This window comes from Diadema antillarum, unplaced genomic scaffold (genome assembly GCF_040938485.1).
Source record: "Diadema antillarum isolate AM-2024a unplaced genomic scaffold, OU_Dant_1.0 scf00000001, whole genome shotgun sequence".
Lineage (NCBI taxonomy): Eukaryota > Metazoa > Echinodermata > Echinoidea > Diadematoida > Diadematidae > Diadema > Diadema antillarum.
Genome location: NW_027270890.1, coordinates 5,581,789 through 5,601,278, shown reverse-complemented (window position 1 = coordinate 5,601,278; position 19,490 = coordinate 5,581,789). Strand labels below are relative to the sequence as shown.

At 36.2% G+C, this 19,490-nt stretch overlaps 1 protein-coding gene across 1 annotated transcript; it reads left to right on the top strand.

Moving 5' to 3' along the window:
• The first annotated feature begins 7,684 nt into the window (after positions 1-7,684).
• LOC139725486 (ganglioside-induced differentiation-associated protein 1-like) lies at positions 7,685-18,625 on the top strand. The gene is made up of 5 exons (XM_071636596.1): positions 7,685-7,771; positions 8,618-8,807; positions 10,035-10,205; positions 17,807-18,013; positions 18,399-18,625. Exons 1-5 carry the CDS (start codon positions 7,718-7,720, stop codon positions 18,623-18,625), a joined length of 849 nt encoding a protein of 282 aa, XP_071492697.1. The 5' UTR covers positions 7,685-7,717.
• The last annotated feature ends 865 nt before the right edge of the window (positions 18,626-19,490 follow it).

The window sequence follows — 19,490 nt, the reverse complement described above, 5'->3', positions numbered from 1 at the left end:
CTTGTTGTTGTTCTTCTTCTTCTTCTTCTTCTTCTTCTTCTTCTTCTTCTTCTTCTTCTTCTTCTTCTTCCATCTTCGTGTAGAGCCGAAGTTGATTCCTAATGAGAGTACAGATCTCAGGGCACGATTCGATCGGATCCTGGACCTTGTCAACTCCCTTCATGTTATCGTTCCACGAATGCTTGCCATGACGGTGCCCCATCTCGCCCAAAACCCTGTTCTCTCTGAGGAAACGAGGCTTCGTGTTCTTGAAAGTAATCGATGAATGTTTAATATCTAATCTCTTTATCATAATTATTGGCGTTACTTGTACCATAATCACCATTATTCCTATCATCACTTTGCTCTGATATTCTAAGGCAAGACATTATTACATGAAAATTGACTTGATGGTCTCCATGGTTAGTCTCCCCATTGTTCATTAAAATGGTATAGTTTGGAGAGATGCGGATTCAGCTTTTAAAGGGACTGTACAGTAGGAACCTACTAAGTGAGATGATGAAAAGCCTCTTATGAAATATGAAAAAGCATGATTTTAAGAAGGATTCAACGTTTATTTGATGAAAATTGGTTTTCAAATGGCTGAGATATCCCAAAAAGTGCTAATAACAAAAGGCGACATGCCACAACTTTATTAGGATCTCTTTGTTTCACCTTGTTTTTGGATATCTCAGCCATTTCAAAACCGATTTTCATCGAATAAACTTTTGATACCCCTTAGAACTGCATGCTCTTTGACATCTCATGAAGTGGTTTCTGAATATCTCGCAAAATGTTAAAAGCTAAATCTACACCTCGACCAGAACTGTACACACCCTTTAACTTTTTGGGAGATGATTATGAAACTATACATACAAAATATTAAATGCATACAATAAGAGGAATTCAGAGTTTATTTGACATAAATCGGTTTTGAAATGACTAAGATATCCAAAAACAAAGTAAAACAAAGCGATCCTAATAAAATGTGAGTCCCACCTTTTATTATAATGATTGCTTCATTTTGGATATCTCAGTCATTTCATGAAATAAATTTTGAATTCTTGGACTTCTCTTATAATCATATGCCCTTTCATATTTCAAAAAAGGTTGCTCCATTATCTCACGGAAAGTTTCGAAACCTGAATTCATTTTAAACCGGAATTCATTTTCAAGACCTTTTCTAGAGTTACAGACCTATAATCTATGATTTAGAGGACGGGCCCCAGAGTGTATTTTAGGTCCAAGTAAACTTTTAAGGATACGTCATGAACATGTCGTCGGATTTGGTTTCATATTTTTCGCACATTGATGGAATGATATATCTTGGAATATAAATAAATGTGCGTTATCTCTGCCTTCACTTCTTCGATTCTTCTTATCAGAAATTGGTGAAGGAAGGAAACAAAAACTCCTGCGACTGAAAGACGAGCACCCGGACCTAGCAGAGGTCGCCCAGGCTTTCATGGACCGGATGCCTCCACCGCTCCCGCCGTCGAAAAAGGAGGCGGTGCTCCTGAAGCAGCTCGATCTGTGGGATAAAGGATTTGCCGAGATCGAGACTGTGTTAGAAGAGCAGAAGAAAACATCAGGTTGTCTTAATCTCAACACTGCTCTACTTTTGTCTTTAATTTGTTTTTTTTTTCTTTCAAAATCTTGCAAAACTAAACACAAGAATCTAGACAATACAGACTATAAATAAATGCCAGATACATTTAATACAATATAGTCAACTCACAATATTACAGCAAGGGTAACAGAAAATTAATTAGTTGAGGAAACTGACGTATGTCACGTGACACAATAGGTACATGTACATGTATTGTTACAATTATTATTGTTATTATTATTATTATTATTACTATTATCATCATCATCATCATCATCATCATTATCATTATTATCATGTGTTATTATCATTACCTCTCTGTTTTTGGATATCTAAACTATTTCAAAACTAATTTTTATCAACAAACTTTGGATTCCTTTTGGCAAATTTGCTCGGAATTTTATGCTCCTTCATATTTTATAAGAGGCTTCTCATTATATTACAGCAAAAATCCAAACTTGTTTAAAACCCCATCTCAACCAAATCTACATCATCTCCGTTTATTCCATGTCGTCTATCTACGTGGCTGCATTAATCTTAATTCTTCTTCCCTTTCATGTTTGAATTTTCTGTTCTTCCTATGCAATTACACCCAGGAGAGAAAGAGTACTGGCTGTGTGCAGACCACATTACACTTCCAGACATCCATCTTATTGTTCTTCTACATCGGCTCGTCTTAATTGGTCAGGCGGAGAGACTCTTCCTAGGCAAGCGGCCTCTATTGGCGAATTACTACCAGCGCTTTACGTCGAGGCAGAGTTTCAGAGAGCACTGCGGCACAGTGAACGAAGCGTGGCATTCGTTGTAATATTGCAATAGATTAGCTGCTCTCGACAGTGCAATTGTATAACAGACCCATGATGGTAATCTACATTATGGTATGTACAGGAATATGACTGCGTGTGTGTGAAGATGGGGAATTCCCTACGTAGAAAGCCAATCACAGCATCAGATTGCCTCACACCTGCTAAACGTCATGATGATGTCATGTATACATATGGCCGTCCCACCACATTTTCTGCATGTATCAGTGTACGCCCACACACACACACTTACACGTACAATATGCAGTGCTAGCTGGAGTGCACTGAAGAAAATAATTATGTGTGTACAAGACAGTTTTCGGCGCATCAAGCTTTACAATCTCGGAAGATGATAGCACAGGCGAAGTAAAGCTTTACCGAAGACATTTTGCTTCACCTCGCTATAGCAGGTTTGATTGGCTTTGTTTTTCTTTGTTTGGAAGTCACAAAATTTATCTCGTTATAGCAGTTATTTCGTTATAGCCGATCTCGCTATAAGAGTAGCATTTTACATAGACTTGTGTGTAGGAAATTTGGGACCGGGAAAATTTCCTCATTATAACCGATATCTCGTTGTACCATGATGCTCTCAAAAGCGACGAAAACAAAGAAATTACCCCAGAAATGCTATGACAGGAGATTTATAAGCATCAAAGGTGAGGTGCATGCTGAGGAATGGTACACCACTATGTAGATGCATAGGTTGTGACGAATATAGCACTGTGCGCGAAGACGAGACGTTTGGCAGCTTCACTAACACTACCAATAGATGAACTTTCATCGTTAAATTTCATAAGCACCATTCTTTAACATTTCCAAGTAAGTCCATCATTATATGATATTCTAAAACCGTTTCAGTGTTACTTCACATGGTACATTTTAATATAGCGACGAATATTCTTAAAGTACATGAATAAAAAATTCTGGTTTTTTTTTGTTAGTTCTTTTCTTAGCAGCTTTTTATCAGCTCTAAACGCAGCTATCTCAACTAAACAAGAAATGATTTTGTTGGTTTTGTCATAAAATTCTTCAAATAATCTTCTCTCCTGATGATCTTAGAACGAGCCACCCTATCAACACGTGTCTGTTGAACACAATCTGATATCAAAATATAGATTGCATCATGATCTGAAAGATCTGAACTCATGAATTTTTTTTTTCACATATCGTTGCGGATATATTTTTAAGCAAGTGACGTTGATTCTATATTTACACGCTGTAAGATCACTTACATTCTTTTTTACACTTTTTACATTCATTATACGTTTCAAAATTGTTAATGAAGAAATCTGTATCAAAATTTGCATTGTGGAAGGACCAGCATTAGCAGACTGAGCTGCTTTCCATTGCCTGTTCTTCTATACCTATTTGCGTTTTTTTATGCCTCCGTGTTGGAAGTTTCTTGCCAAAAGGTCAAAGGTCAAAAGGTCAAAGGTCAAGTGAAAGTACTAAATTGCACTTCTTCCTCCATATCTCAAAGGTAACTCAAGGTATTATCATGCATGAAACTTACATATTTATGCATGTTCTACCTAGTGATTCTCTTTGGAACTGTGAGGTCAAAGGTCAAAGGTCAGGTTTAGATAATACCATTTTACCATTTGATACTGAAATTATACTTTTTCTCAATACCTTGAAAATTACTCAATGCATAAACTTATAAAAGGGCCAAAAGTCAAGTAAAAATCATCAGTTTTCCCAAATACCTGCACTCTGACGTTTTAATCATTCATCCAATTGAACCTAGTTCTATAGGAAAGTGAACATTCAGCACATTTGTGGCAAACCTGTCATTTTAATATTTTGCCAATTGTGTGAAACTGTCGTCACACATTGTCAAGACATTGTACTATAGACCTATTAGGAGAACCATGCATTATGGCGGAGGCATACACCAGTCGCCGTAGCGACATTTCTAGTTAATTTGCGTTCTTAGGCAATGGTGGTGTTTTTTTATTATACATTTTTCCATTTTCCTCTGAAGCATGTATGCATTCACTGCAGCTGATGTAACAGACATGCTACAAGGAAGAATCTTCACTGAGGCGTATATTGTAGTAAAAAATGTGTTTTAGAGACTTATCATACTATTTTCAGCTTTATGTCATATTTACCGCCCCTTTTTACTCAGGTGTAAATATCATAATCTCGTAATATCAATACGTTATCAATGTGCTCTATTATGTCAAATGATAGATGATTATTAACATTCATTCATATTTTTATACATACATTCATATATATTTTCCATCTCAAACAGAACTTGCAAAGACAGTTTTTTCACATAGAATATAAGTACATGATTATATATGTCAACATTACAAAATATGACTAGTGAAATTAATGGATATGAAAATGATAGGGTGATAAAGAAAAAGCACAAAGAACATTCAGAAATTTAGAAAATGCAGGAGATTGGGAGAAATGCTGAAGAAGCAATGCTTGTAGGATGCATTCCCCAGCCCAAACATATAGTAAAACATATTATACATATTGTATCATTGATCTTCTACTTTGTACATGAAAGTAAATTTACGAAATGAATTACACGAACTATGAATAAAAACTTTACTAGCCCTATAGGCAAACACTCAGACAAATTCAAACACTAAGTCGCTGTCATGCAGAAATATATAGAACAGAAAAGAAATAGATGAAAAAAGTAGAACAGAAAAGCATGACCCCAATGACAGGTGTTACATTATTGATCAATAGAATAGTTTTAACTAGAGATAATGATTATTTGTGTATGTTTCTCCTATATATTGCTTCAAAGAGATGCCATAACAATTTATGATAAGAATTAAGGCAATAATATTTAGATCCTCAATGTGCAAAATGAAAAGTGTGAAAATTATATTTCCTCACATGCATCAATTACTTCGTAAACCTATAGGTGAATTTAAAACAAGGGATCATGTACACTGGTGTCAATAGAATAAATATTCTACCTTTCTGCACATCAATCAAGTAAACCGAGTAGAAGGGAAAAAATAAAGAGATAATGTGACGATCAAGGAAACTAATTGTTTTTATTCTCCTATATTTTGTCGCCATTTCACATATTTCTTTTTTTCCCTGCTGCAATGATAAGCGACATAAACACAGCAAAGGTAATGACATGGAATACTGTACTGTTCCATGTGTTCAATTTTTGTTATTGGATTGTAAAAAAAAAAAGAGAAAACACACACACACACACACACAATGGTCAACCTTTGATACTGGGAAATTTAAGAAGAAAAAAAACGAACTGAAATCTTTCAGGAAAGACGTTATTCGGAAACTGTGCATTTGTGGATCTCACAACACTAAAATGGCAAAAGTACGAGTTACAACAAAGTCATTCACTGTCATTACAATAAAATTGCACCTTTACTGCCCCTCCGATGCTTCATTTCATCAGCTGAAAATAATTAGAGTCAATGATATACATACTTTTCAGACTGTCATTTTACGCAAAAATACACATAATATATCGCCTTCCTAATTTGTTTGATTTTTTTCACTGCAAACTCTGCAGTAGATTCCTACCAAACTCATCAATCATCTCATCATCAATTATTTTGAAAACCTTAGAATCATTAAAGCTCTAAAATCATTGAAACATCATGGACTAGATATTATTTTGATCTGGAATACGCTGCTTCTAGACTTAAAACAGTGTTTATCACTGAATATCTTTAAAGAGAATTAAAAGATATCCTAACATCTTAATGTTCTCCCGAAATTTCAAGAGATTTATGTCACAAGTTTTATTTTCATTAATTCTAAATTACGAGTTAAAGATGGTGATATCATTGTCTTATACCCACTATTATGAGCTACATTATACAGCATTGTGTAGTGTACTGAACACATCATTTCTATAGACAAACACCATCACAGCACAACGCACCTCTCGCAGCATTATGTACCTTCTGTATTACTGTTCACTATATATTGTGAATGACTTTATAATCATTGTCAGCTGATTGTATTTTATCATACTGTATAATACACCCAAGTTGAACTGTTCCTTATCGTACAATTTACATTCAATTTCACATTATTGTTTATTTTTCCCTATACGTGTTCTTTATACCGTCGTACCTCATAATCTGGATTAATGCATTGGAACAATTCATGTGATTTATGACATAACGTCAAATTTTGTTATACATTGTGATGAAAATGGAATGCAGAAATAAACGGAACTGAACTGAACTGTGTTTGTGTGAGATTGTGCTGTGTACGTGTGTTTGCGAGCGATATTATGTATTGTAGACAAAATTCATCATAATTTTTTTCGATACATGTTTTTTTCAAATCATTTATTTTCATTCTCATTTTTCTTCCAACAAAACATAACACAAAATATATCAGGAATCATATCATAAGCATATATAGGTCCTACATTAGAATATGCGAAAGATTAACGATAGTTAACAAAATAGAGATATGGAAACCATACCGGCAAAACACAAAGCTATGTTTAGAGGAGAAAAAGAGATCTGAGAGGTCCACTAAAAACGCATTTGCTTGCATATTTTTGTATGTGTAGCGAATGTGCATTCTTCATGAAAACTGAAATTTTGTGGAATCATTGGTAAATCTAAAAATTTATAGCCTTTGAACGGATTGTCTAAATGATATACTCAAACTTCGTTTTTGTGTTTTGCTGATATTGCCGCATCCCCTCATAATGCTTGGAGTTTATTCCCAGCTGGTAAAATGTGTTAAACTGTTCCCATAAGGGAACATTGGTAACCTGTGTAATAAGTTTATGGGGATTTTAGAATTCACATGGAATGGGTATCAAGTATCAAGCGGAAAGAGTTCCTTGAAAACAGTGCTTTTCTCACTTCTTCTTTTTCCTTCTTTCATCCCACGCCCTCTGCACAGTATTAGTTTCCCATTATCGTTCAGAATTGTTCTCTCTAACTTTTCTACTCTGAACACGCCTGTCCCCCTCCTTATCTCTACTCTCTTCTTCTCCTGTCTTCTCTCCTCCTTCCCTCCCCCTCTCTTTCTCTCTCGTGTGAGTTGCATGATTTTTCGTTATTAAGTGGAGGACTCTCCGTCACGTCCATTGCCTGAATAATACAGCAAATCGGTTTTGAATAAACGATGACCCGTATAATGATATCTTGTTGATCTACTATTCGGGGGCCGTGCACAGGACACATAATGGACACATCAGTACAATACTGTAATATTGGGAGAGTTCACTGTGCAGTTATTATCCCCCGATCAAAGTCCATACGGAAAAAAGGAGAGTCGCATAGGCCTAAGGTAAGCAATAATTCGTGTACAAAAGTCAGACGCCGCGGAACAAGAAACCAACATGTCGTCAATTCCAGTGCTTTATCATGCCGAGCACTCAAGCTGCTCACAAAGAGTAAGTATAATCATACTATATCAAAAATATTAGTTACTCTTTTTCCCTGGTTTATCACCAACCCCTCTCTCACTCTCTTTCTCTCTCTCTCTCTCTCTCTCTCTCTAACATTGCCTCTTGCTCTGCCACAATGTAATGCCATTATCACCTGTCAATTTACTATTATGCAGTGCTAGAATATAGATATGTGATACACTAGTATAATAGTATCTATAATGTCATACAGAGTCAAACCTGTAGTTACGAACGTATGTATAGTGACTACATAACTATTTCCCCGCTGAACGACTGTATGGCTTACTGTCCACAACGACCACCCATTGTTGCGCCGGGTTTATTAAAGCTTTAAGGACCATTGCATCTAACAAAAGTAGCTGAAATTTCTCTGGGCTATTAAAGAGCTGGTTCTCGTTTGGAGGGAAAGTGCGAAAGGATAACGAAATTGACATGCGGAATTCTTTAATGTTGAATTTAAATCTAACTGGGAGTTTCATTCCTCGTACTCTTTTAAACGCTCCGAGAAGAAAAACACAGTTCGAAATAATATGAAGTACATCTAGTTGCACATGTAGGCCTAGCTAATAATATTGTGGTCATCATATCATTATCATGGAACATAGAAAATAGCTATGAGGGTGGCTAGCGCGTCGACCCTGCCTACAACCTATACTCTCATTTGTCAATAACGGCATTTCGTGCCGGTTTGTTTGTTTGTTTGTTTTTGAGCGGCCGTTGTAGATATGTTTTAAACGTTTACGTATGTACATTAGATTTTATATCGTTTATTCATAGAACAGCACAAGAAAAGTTTCTTACTGTTGCGTATTTCTTTTTTTTTTAATACAGTGCAGGCTTGCATTGGCGGAAAGAGGAATCGAGTACAAGGACCATGTTCTCACCTTGTTTGGGGATCAACATGACCCGGAATTTCTTCGTGTCAACCCGAAAGGTCAAGTCCCCACAATGGAACACAAGGGGACTTACTTCCGGGACTCAAGAGACATCATCGCATATGTCGACACACTTCCTTCAGACAGTAAATAATGATAACTTTGTTGGATCATATATTCGTTATCTACATGTATGTATGTCTATATTCATTTCTATGTATCTAATATTTGAGTATGTAATTACTGTTTCATGGGCTTATTTATTAATTCACCCAGTTAAACCTAAGTTGTCAGAATGCATATGGCCTTAGGGGATTGAACTGCATGTTTTCTGTTAAGATCCAAACACTATCTATACAAAAAAAAAAAATATATATATATATATATGTGTGTGTGTTTGTGAATGAGAGATTGAATTATGGATTATGGAAAACTCTGCTAGAATTGTTGTAACCTTTACTCGCGAATTCTAATATGAAATAAATCTTCGGATCTGGTGGTTTCTTCGAGTTGACCTCAGGATGACAGTTTCTTGATTGTTTTGCGTTCCGACTAAATTAGAGATTGTTCCGCACATTTAATAAGACGATTCCATTCAATTTTTTCAAGCCGGGAGTTTCCCCAAGCTTGGAGACATAGTATTCAAGAATATGCGAACTCCGTTCTTCAAAACTCTCGCCACATCCCCCCCCCCCTTAATTTCCATTCTTGCGCATGTAGGCCTGCGTACCATATTGAGTAAATAGAAGCTCCACTATATAAGTCACCACCATTCTGTAAGAGCTGGTTAATTAGTATGTGCACTCTTAAAACATTCGAGCCAGAACTGACCCGGAACTGGGTCCGTTGGGGTCACACACCGTTCCGGGTCAGAAATGACATGGAATGGGGTCAGATATGACCCATTCAGAGTCATGAGTTGGGTCAGGGTGACCCCAGTCGGGGTCTTCATGACCAAATTCCAAGTCATTTCTGACCCAGAACGGTGTATGACCCCAACGGACCCAGTTCCGGTTCAGTTCTGACTCGGGTTTTTTTTTTTTTTTTGGAGTGTAATGGAAAGTATTATAATGCAGGTCTCTCATTTCAGCTGTGAGCAACTTTGATAAGTACAGTACACTCCCGTTATAAAGAAGTCATCGAGACAGATGGGTTTTCTCTCGTTATAATGAAATTTCAATATAGCCGAACAGTAAAGTACATACACGCGACATAATAGGGCCTGAATGTATATAGGTGATAATCTCTTGACCTGAATTTTTACTTCTTTGTATCATGCATTTCTTTACAACCGTGCTCGTTATAACGGGAGTTCACTGTTGTGTTCATTTTTCTTTTTCTTTCTGCAATGGTTTCTGAAAATTGACCTGAAGAGCCGAAGTTGAACACTGAAGACAATCCTCAGAAAGCAGCAGAGGTGCTCCGCTTTGTCAAACTTCTCGACTCCTTCAACATCCCGTCCCTGACTTTCGGGCCCATGTGCTTGAGGCAATACACAACAAATTCCCAGGCACCGACTGCTATCAACAATGAAAGTTTTAATGGTATGTATGACGTGGTGGCGCCAGTGAACTTTGATAGAATTTTCTGTCAATTTAAGTCCACTCCTAATATCACCAAGATCACCATTAAGTGATTGAGTGATCCACGCACTTCAAGTCATGCTTTTTAGTGGATCACTCTTTTTCTTTTTTTTTTCATCCTATTCGGCCAACCCTTGAAAGTATGCATTGATGTTCTTAATTATTTTGTTTTGTTTTATGATTCGTATCTTATCATATAGTCTATGATTCATTTTGTGTTATGTTTTTTTTTTCAAACTGATTAAATAATGTAATGGACATAAAATGAATAATATGTGTTTTGTTGTACTTTTTGTTGGATGTGGAACGGAAAATAAATGAATCTGAACAGAAAAAAAAAAACAGTTATTGGTTCCAGTCTGCGCGTGTGCTATGTAGGGTCCTTGCAAACCTCCTTGAATTGACTTGTGACTAAAGTATTCGAAAAAATGGATCTTCATGAAATAAGTATGTTATAAACATCAATGTGCGTGAACTATAGGTCAAAATGTAGATGACTGTACTTTCTTTTAAACCAAAATAATGAACAGACCTCATACATTAAATACTTAGTCCCTACATGTAAATTACCACTTTCTGCTTGGCTACTTTCAACTGCTCTTCTAGTCAAGAGAGTAATCCATGCTTTAAAAAGTTTGATTCACACAGACCATTGCCAATCGCTGGTATCTGTGAACTTGCTTATACTGTTACTAATAGATTGTATCAATATCCAGCATACAATATATCATATGAATAAAACTCAAATAGTTTCAAATAAAAACAATCCAAGGCGATTGTGGAAAATTTTGAAAGAAATAGCGCCCACCAGTGTGAGGTTCACCCCATTTAGTCTGTCACTTGGTGATGAAGTAGAATGTGATCCCCTCAAAATTGCAACTATGTTCAACAAGTATTTTGTATCAATTGGGAGAGAACTTGTTTCAAAGTTCCATTTGCAAAATCAGTCACCTGTTTTATTGTCAGATAGAGGGCATGCTATGAACACATTAACTTTGACTGACATTGATAAAGAATTTGTTGAAAAGGAACTAAAATCCATTGAAGCAGCCAAATCCTCTGGTCTAGATGGTTTTAGCAGTCATTTGCTCAGGTTGGCAGCACCTGTCATAGCACAATCAGTTACAGAGATTTTTAATTGTTCCATTCGAGCAGGTGTTATCCCCCCTTGTTGGAAACGGGCAAAAGTAACCCCAATTCACAAAGGAGGAGACAAGACTAACATTGACAATTATCGACCAATTTCAGTACTACCTGTTATTGTCCAGATACTTGAAAAAAGTGTACACAACCAACTCCATGATTACTTTGTTGACAATGGTCTACTTACCCCCCATCAGTCGGGTTTCAGAAAGGGCCATTCCACTCATACTGTTTTGACTTTTGTTACTGACCTCTTATTGAGGAATATGGATAGAGGAAGTTTTACTGGTCTTGTCTTCCTTGATATAAGGAAGGCATTTGACACAGTAGATCATGCGATATCACTTAGGAAGTTACAAATGTACGGTATTGAGGGAACAGCTCTTAAGTGGTTTACTTCCTACTTAAATGAGCGAACTCAGTATACTGTTGTTCAAAAACAGAAATCTGCCATTCATGAAACAAAGGTTGGAGTACCACAGGGGTCCATATTAGGACCTCTGTTGTTTACTATTTTCATGAATGACCTGCCAAGAGTAGTTGATGAGTGTGATATAATGATGTATGCAGATGATACTGTTATGATGTTCAGTGATCCAAATCCTGAAAGAACAGAAATGGTTTTAAACCGAGAACTCAAGAAAGTGAAGTCTTGGTTAGATGAGAATCACCTCACACTCAATGTAGATAAAACACAGGTACTTGTTGTTGGCACACAACAGAAGTTTGTTCAGTCCAATCTCAATATGGTCTTTAAGGTGAATGATGTAATTATCAAACAGGTCCAAAGTGTGAAGTATTTAGGGGTGTGGATGGACCAGCATCTTAGCTGGCAAGAGCAAATCAAATATACCTCAAAAAAGATAGCAACCAGATTAGCATTACTCAGACGAGTTAGAAAATATCTAACTCTTGACAGCGCTAAATTGCTTGGTAATGCATTGGTCTTACCTTACTTTGACTATTGCTGTAATGCCTGGACGAATTGCAATCAGCGCAACAGGTCGATACTGATCAAACAACATAAACAAATGGCAAGGATAATACTGAAAGCAAATCCTTTAACACCCTCTTCTCAAATGTTCAAAACTTTGCATTGGATTCCCATGGAGGAACGTTGGCGGTTCCATCGGGCTAAGCTCTTATAATTGATGTAATTAATGGTTCTGCTCCATACTATTTGATTGATCGCTTCACGCTGTGCAGTAGTACACATCGGTACAGGACAAGAAGGGCGGGCACCCATGGTCTTGTTTTGCCCAGAGTCACCTCTGAGAGTGGGAAAAGGGCTTTTTCTTTCTCTGGAGCTATGCTTTGGAATGCACTTCCTGCAATTATACGCAGTTCTCCTTCAAAAGCTACATTTTGCTGTAATTATTTGAAACATTTCGCCTCATAACCTGGGTTATTTGTTATCTGATATAATTATGTAGATTTTGTTAGATCCATTTTCTGTAATCTCTGTTGTATATATGTCTGTGTGTTATTTGTCTGTTTCGTTTGACTTTTATGAATGAGTTTGTGACACAGGGCCTCTAGGGAGAACAGTGCATTGACTACTGATAGGGCCACCCTGTATAAATATGACTAAATAAATAAATAAATAAATAAATAAATAAATAAATAAATATATGCTATCTCTAACTTTTTGCCATTTTTGTCATCAATCGAATTTTCAACTTGTTCATGTTAAGTATGCTTCCTCCTTTTCAGCTAATACATGTACTATGAGTTTTGTCTCTAATTTGCTTTTGTCGTTGTGATTTCCCCCCAAAGTTCGCCATAATGTTGTTTCGTTCACAGATATTGCTGTTGTTATTCTTCGTATAGTTGTTATCATTTACACTGATTAGGTACATTGTTGTTATTATCATCATTTTCATTATAACAACTTTCATCATTATTGTCGTTATTATTATTATTATCATTATTATCATCATCATCATCATTATTATTATCATTATTATTGTTATTACTATTATCATCATCATCGTCATGATAATTAGTAGTATAGTAACAATAGTAAATTAATGGTAATACAGCATTGATCAAAGTATCGTTGGTGTGCCCTCTAATTGAGTGCAGATTTGTTTTTGTTTTGTCCGTTTTATTTTTGCTAAGTTAGTGGAGCGGCATAGCCGAACAATTGTGCATTTTGTGATAAAAGCACCAAATTTCGTACACAGGTTGACAATAAGGTTCAGATCAAATTTAGATATTGGGCCATCGTAAATAGCGCCCTCAACGTCCGTGGCAGCCATTTTTCAAAATGGCTGCCATAAACGCCATGTTTTCGTAAAATTTGCTAATTTTAGGAGAGAAAAGTCAATAAGAGTTTGGTTACAAACGGGAAATAACATTCAAAATAAATCTAGATATCGGACCATCGGAAATAGCGCCCTCAACGGCAATGGCAGCCATTTTTCAAAATGGCCGCCATAAATGCCATTTCTTCAAAATATTTGCTAACTTCAGAAGGGAAAGCCAGTAAGATTTTGCAAACAAGTGGGAAATTACTTTCAAAATGAATCTAAATATTTGGTCATTGTTAATTACGCCCTCAACGTCCATGACAGCCATTTTTCAAAATGGCTGTCTAATGTGCCACTTCTTCGATGATTTTGCAAATTTCAGAAGGGAAAAGTTAATAAGATTTTTCCCATAAATGTCAATTACATTCAAAATGAATCTAGATATCAGGCCATCGGAAATTGCGCCCTCAACGGCCATGGTAGCCGTTTTTTATCAAAATGGCTGCCACAAATGCCATTTTTTGTTTTAAAAAAGATGTAAATTTCAGAAACGAAACCCAATGGTCTTTTTTTTGTAAACAAGCGGGAAATTGCATCCAAAATAAATCCAGATATTGGGAAATTGAAGATTGCTCTCTTAATGGCTATGGCAGCCATTTTTTTTTTTCAAATGGGCACCATAAGTGCCACTTTTTCATTAAAAGATGCTAATTTCAAAAGGAAAAGTCAGTGAAACTTTGGTTATAAATGGGAAATGACATTTAAAATAAATGTCGATATTGGGTCATCGGAAATTGCGCCCTCAACGGTCATGACAGCCATTTTTCAAAATGGCCGCCATAAATACTATATTTTCGAAAAGATTTACTAAAATCAGAAGGGAAAGCCAACAAGATTTTGCAAACAGGTGGGAAAGTACATTAAAAAGTAAACTTTTTGGGCCATTGCAAATTGCCCCCTCAATGGCCATTCCAGCCATTTTTCAATATGGCCACCATGAATGGGTTTTTTTTTTTTCACAAAGGTGGGAAATTACATTCAAACTGAATTTGATAATAGGTCATCCAAAAGTGCACCCTCAACAGCCATAGCAGCCAAGTTTTAAAACAGCTGCCATGGATGCCCCCTTGTTTTGTTTTGTTTTTTGCAAAAATTTGCTGATGTCAGAAGGAAAAGTCAATAAGACTTTGCAAACAAGTTGAAAATTATGCTCAAGAAATAAATTTAAGTGTTAAGTCTTCTTAGAAGGCGCCCTCAAGGGCCATGGTGACCGCCATGGATGTCTGCTTCTTTCTTTTTTCTTTTCTTTTCTGGAAAGATTTGCTAATTTCAGAGAGAAAATCAATGAAATTTGTACATACCTTTTATGTTGGAAATCATATTGAAAGGAAAATAATATATGAGGTCATTACAAATGGCACCATCAACGACCATGGCAGCCATTTTCCAAATGGCCACTATAGATGCTATTTATTTCTTAAAGATGTGATAATGCCACAAGAAGACAATATAATTTCTTGTGCAAATTGACAAAAGACATTCAAATAAATTCAAGTTTGAATTTGAATTTAAACTTGAAATGAAGATATTGAGCTACCATTTAAACATCGTCCCCAACGGCTATGGCAGCTCTTTGGCAAAATGGCTTCCACACACTCCTTATTTTTATTTGCTTATTCCAGAAGGAGAAAGCAATAGAATACTGCTAGAACAGTGGTAGAACAGTGGCAACACTGAAGAGGCTACCCTGGGTAAATAAGACCATATTATTATTATTATTATTATTATTATTACTGCTAAACAGCCATTATATCTGATGCAATCTGGTGTTCAAAGAAATTTAGATTTTAAAAAAGGTTTCATTGATGGGTTAGTTCTAAATTCATGTTTTCAGTTTAGTCCTAATTGCAGTATTTCGTGTGTGACGGCTAACAGTATGGATATCAAAGGTATGTGTTTTATGGAAGCGTAGCAAGTAAATTAACTTTTTTAGTAAAATGAAAGGTCATTTTTTTCGTATCTGTTTTAAGAATATCTAGGAAGTCACATTTTAGAATAAATACACGTCATATATCCCATATATTCAATGATATGGTGTTACTGTCAAAGTTAATACATGGCGCCATTATCCCTGGATATTCATAATACTTTTTTTTTCGGAAATGTTTTATGTTTGCCACGTAAAATATGCATTCATTATTGGTGAGATGCAATTGCTAAGCATTTGCCTTGTTTATTTTAAATGTTCCTTTCCGTAACACCATATTTCTGATTATGTAATGTCTCTGTGAGTATTCTACTGTCTTCTCCTTCTGAAGTTAAAGCAAATTTTCAAGACAAAAAAAGGAAGTGTGTATTGTAGCCATTTTGACAAATACCTGCAATAGCCATCGAGAACACAGTTTATGATGGCTCAATGTCTAAACTTTTTTGTATGTATTGTCAACTTCCGGCATGAGGACATCTTCATTAAAGAAAAATGGCATCTATGACAGCCATTTTTGAAAATGGTTGCAATTACCGTTATAAGCATTTTCTTTTTCTTCTTGAAAATTTGCGAAGGAACAATTTCTAGAGTTAATGCAATATATTGTTTGATTTTAAACATGATTTTCAATTTTTGTACACATTTGTTGACTTTTCTTTCTGAAATTACCATTTTTTAAAACAAAATGATTATGACAATGGCAGCCATTTTGGCATATGGCGGCCATGGCCGTTGAGGGCAGTATTATAATAATCTAATACAAATATTTATTTCAAACATAATTTTCAAATTGTGTGCAAAATCTTATTGACTTTTCCTATTGTAAAATCAGGAAATAAAAGATAATTGAATCCATGGTGGCCATTTTGAAAATGGCTGCAATGGCCATTGAGGGCGCTATTTACAATAATGTAATACATAAGCGCAAGATATATTTCAAACGAATTTTTTAAATTGAGTGCAAGATCTCACTGACTTTTCCTTCTGGAATTAGTAAATTCGGAGAAAAAGGTGCTATTTATGGCAGCCAATTTTAAACATGGCTGCCATTGGCGCTGAGGAGGCAATTTGCGATGGCCCAACATCTAAATATATTTTGAATTTTATTTTCCACTCGTTTGCAAAATCTTGTTGATTTTCCCTTCTGAAATCTTTAATTTTATGCGAAAAATTGCATTTAGGCTATGGCGACCATTTATGAAAAAATGGCTGCCATGACCGTTAGGGGGCGCAATTTGCGATGGCCCAATATCTAAATTTATTCCAAATGTTATATCCCACTCGTTTGCAAAATCTTATTGATTTTCCCTCCTGAAATGTGTAAAATTTATGAAAACTGGCACTTATGGCGGCCATTCTGAAAAATTGCTGCCATGGCCGTTGAGGGCGCAGTTTGCGATAGCCTGATATCTAAATTTATTTTGAATGTTATTTCCCACTCGTTTGCAAACTCTTGTTGCTTTTCCCTTCTGAAATTTGTAAAATTTTACGAAAACTGGCACTTATGGCGGCCTTTTTGAAAAATCCCTGCCATGGCCGTTGAGGGCGCAATCTGCGATGGCCCAATATCTGAACTTTTTTCAATGCTATGTCCGACACGATTGCAAAATCTTATTGATTTTCCCTTCTGAAATGTGTAATTTTTTACTAAAAAATGGCATTTATGGCGGCCATTTTGAAAAATGGCTGCTATGGCCGTTGAGGGCGCTATTTTCAATGGCCCAATATCTAAATTTATTTTGAATGTTATTTTCCACTCGTTTGCAAATCTTACTGATTTTCCCTTCTGAACTTTGTAATTTTTTGCGAAAAATGGCATTTATGGCGGCCATTTTGAAAAATGGCTGCCATGACCGTTGAGGGCGTAGTTTGCGGTGGCCCAATATCTAAATTTATTTTGAATCTTATTTCCCACTCGTTTGCAAAATCTTATTGATTTTCCCTTCTGAAATTTGTAAATTTTAACGAAAAAAGGTCATTTATGGCGGCCATTTTGAAAAATGGCTGCCATGGCCGTTGAGGGCGCTATTTTCGATGGCCCAATATCTGAATTTATTTCAAATGTAATTGTCAACATATGTGCGAAATTTGGTGCTTTTATCATAAAATGCACAATTCCTCTAATTTTTCAAGCTATGCCGCTCCACTAAGTATAAATGCTTATCGTATATTGCCCACAGAGGGTGCCAAGAAAACCATCGCTCGACTCCAAACAATCGCGGCGGACACCCCTGACGTGGCCGATGCCGCCAACGCCATCGTAGCAAGGTACAGCCAAGGGGTAGACGCCATGTGCAACGAAGAGGTGCTTGTTAAGTCCATCAAAGATTGCGACGCAGCTCTAGCTGAGGTCGAGAGACAACTGGGGACGCAGAAAGCAGAAGTTGGTAAGATACCCCTCAAACCCATCATTATTTCTTATCTGGTTTGATTTCATGTTTCATCGAGTAGTGGGTTAATCGCTTGATTTGATCGGGGTGAAAGAAAGTTTGAGAATTTTTGTCTCCAACGTCTTTGTCGTGCATCGAGATTAGGATGTTAAAGTCTTTTTTGCTCTTCTCAGAAAAAAAAAATCAAGTAATTTAGCAGCAGCAGCTAGCATAAGGTTACATAACTGCAAATGATAACTTACACAATGGCTCCCATCTGTTCATGTCCATGACATCTTGACGTATGTTTAGAAAAAAAGTATTGACCTCGATGGTCCTTTCAGGCATTGATACTGCTTTAAGTGACAAAATATCATAATATTATCATTTTGTCCGTTGCTAGGAGACAAGGAGTACTGGTTGTGCGGCGAGCGATTCACCACGGCTGACCTGTATCTTTCTATTCTCCTCCATCGTCTCACCTTTGTGGGTCTGGCAGAGAGACTATTCCTTGGAAAGCACCCTCTAGTCTCAGATTACTATCAGCGGGTTCTCCGCCGCCCGTCCTTCAAAGAAAAGTGTCTCCATGCCAACGAAGCGAAGTACTGGGTGCCAAATGTCCAAAGTTGATAGGTTTTGTATTTGTAATGCAGAAAAACACCTCCTTTAGGGAAAATCGAAAATCATTAAAATTTATCGACTGAAATACATGATTTTGTCACTCAAAAATGTATTGGTCTGTAGTTGTAACGAAAGGGCCAGACATTCAACAATTCTACATCAGGCCCTTTTCACTACCGAAGGCCATAAACATGATATCAACGAAATCTGGCTGTTTGATATTTGGGTAGAAAGTCTATCGCGAACTGTACTGTCACCTTTTTATCGAATTAGTACATCTATTCTATCAGTCATGTTTAAAAGAAAACGTAACGAGGCTTGATTGCTTGGTAAGTGCACTTTTTTGAAGAAGAAGCAGAAGAAGAAGAAGGAGAAGAAGTAGAAGAAGATGAAGAAGAAGAAGAAGAAGAAGAAGAAGAAGAAGAAGAAGAAGAAGAAGAAGAAGAAGAAGAATTAGAAGAAGAAGAAGAAGAAGAAGAAGGAGAAGAAGAAGAAGAAGAAGAAGAAGAAGAAGAAGAATTAGAAGAAGAAGAAGAAGAAGAAGAAGAAGAAGAAGAAGAAGAAGAAGAAGAAGAAAGATAAGAATGTCAAAAATTAGATTTAGTTTTAAAGGGGAGTTTGTTTCATTTATATTTTCATAATATATTGTTCGGCAAAACATGTTCACAATTACGGTAATATGCTTGCCAATGGAAACACTGCCTTAAACATCATGCTTCCACCTTCAATGCTTTCTAACCTTTCAACTCTATTGGGGCACAGATAAGTGACATTAAATTTTGGCCCTTAATTTTAGTCATAAATGCAATCGCAATGACATAGGAACAGATTCGTTTGTACCTGTGTTTTGCTTCTGTTTATAACGTATAACAGT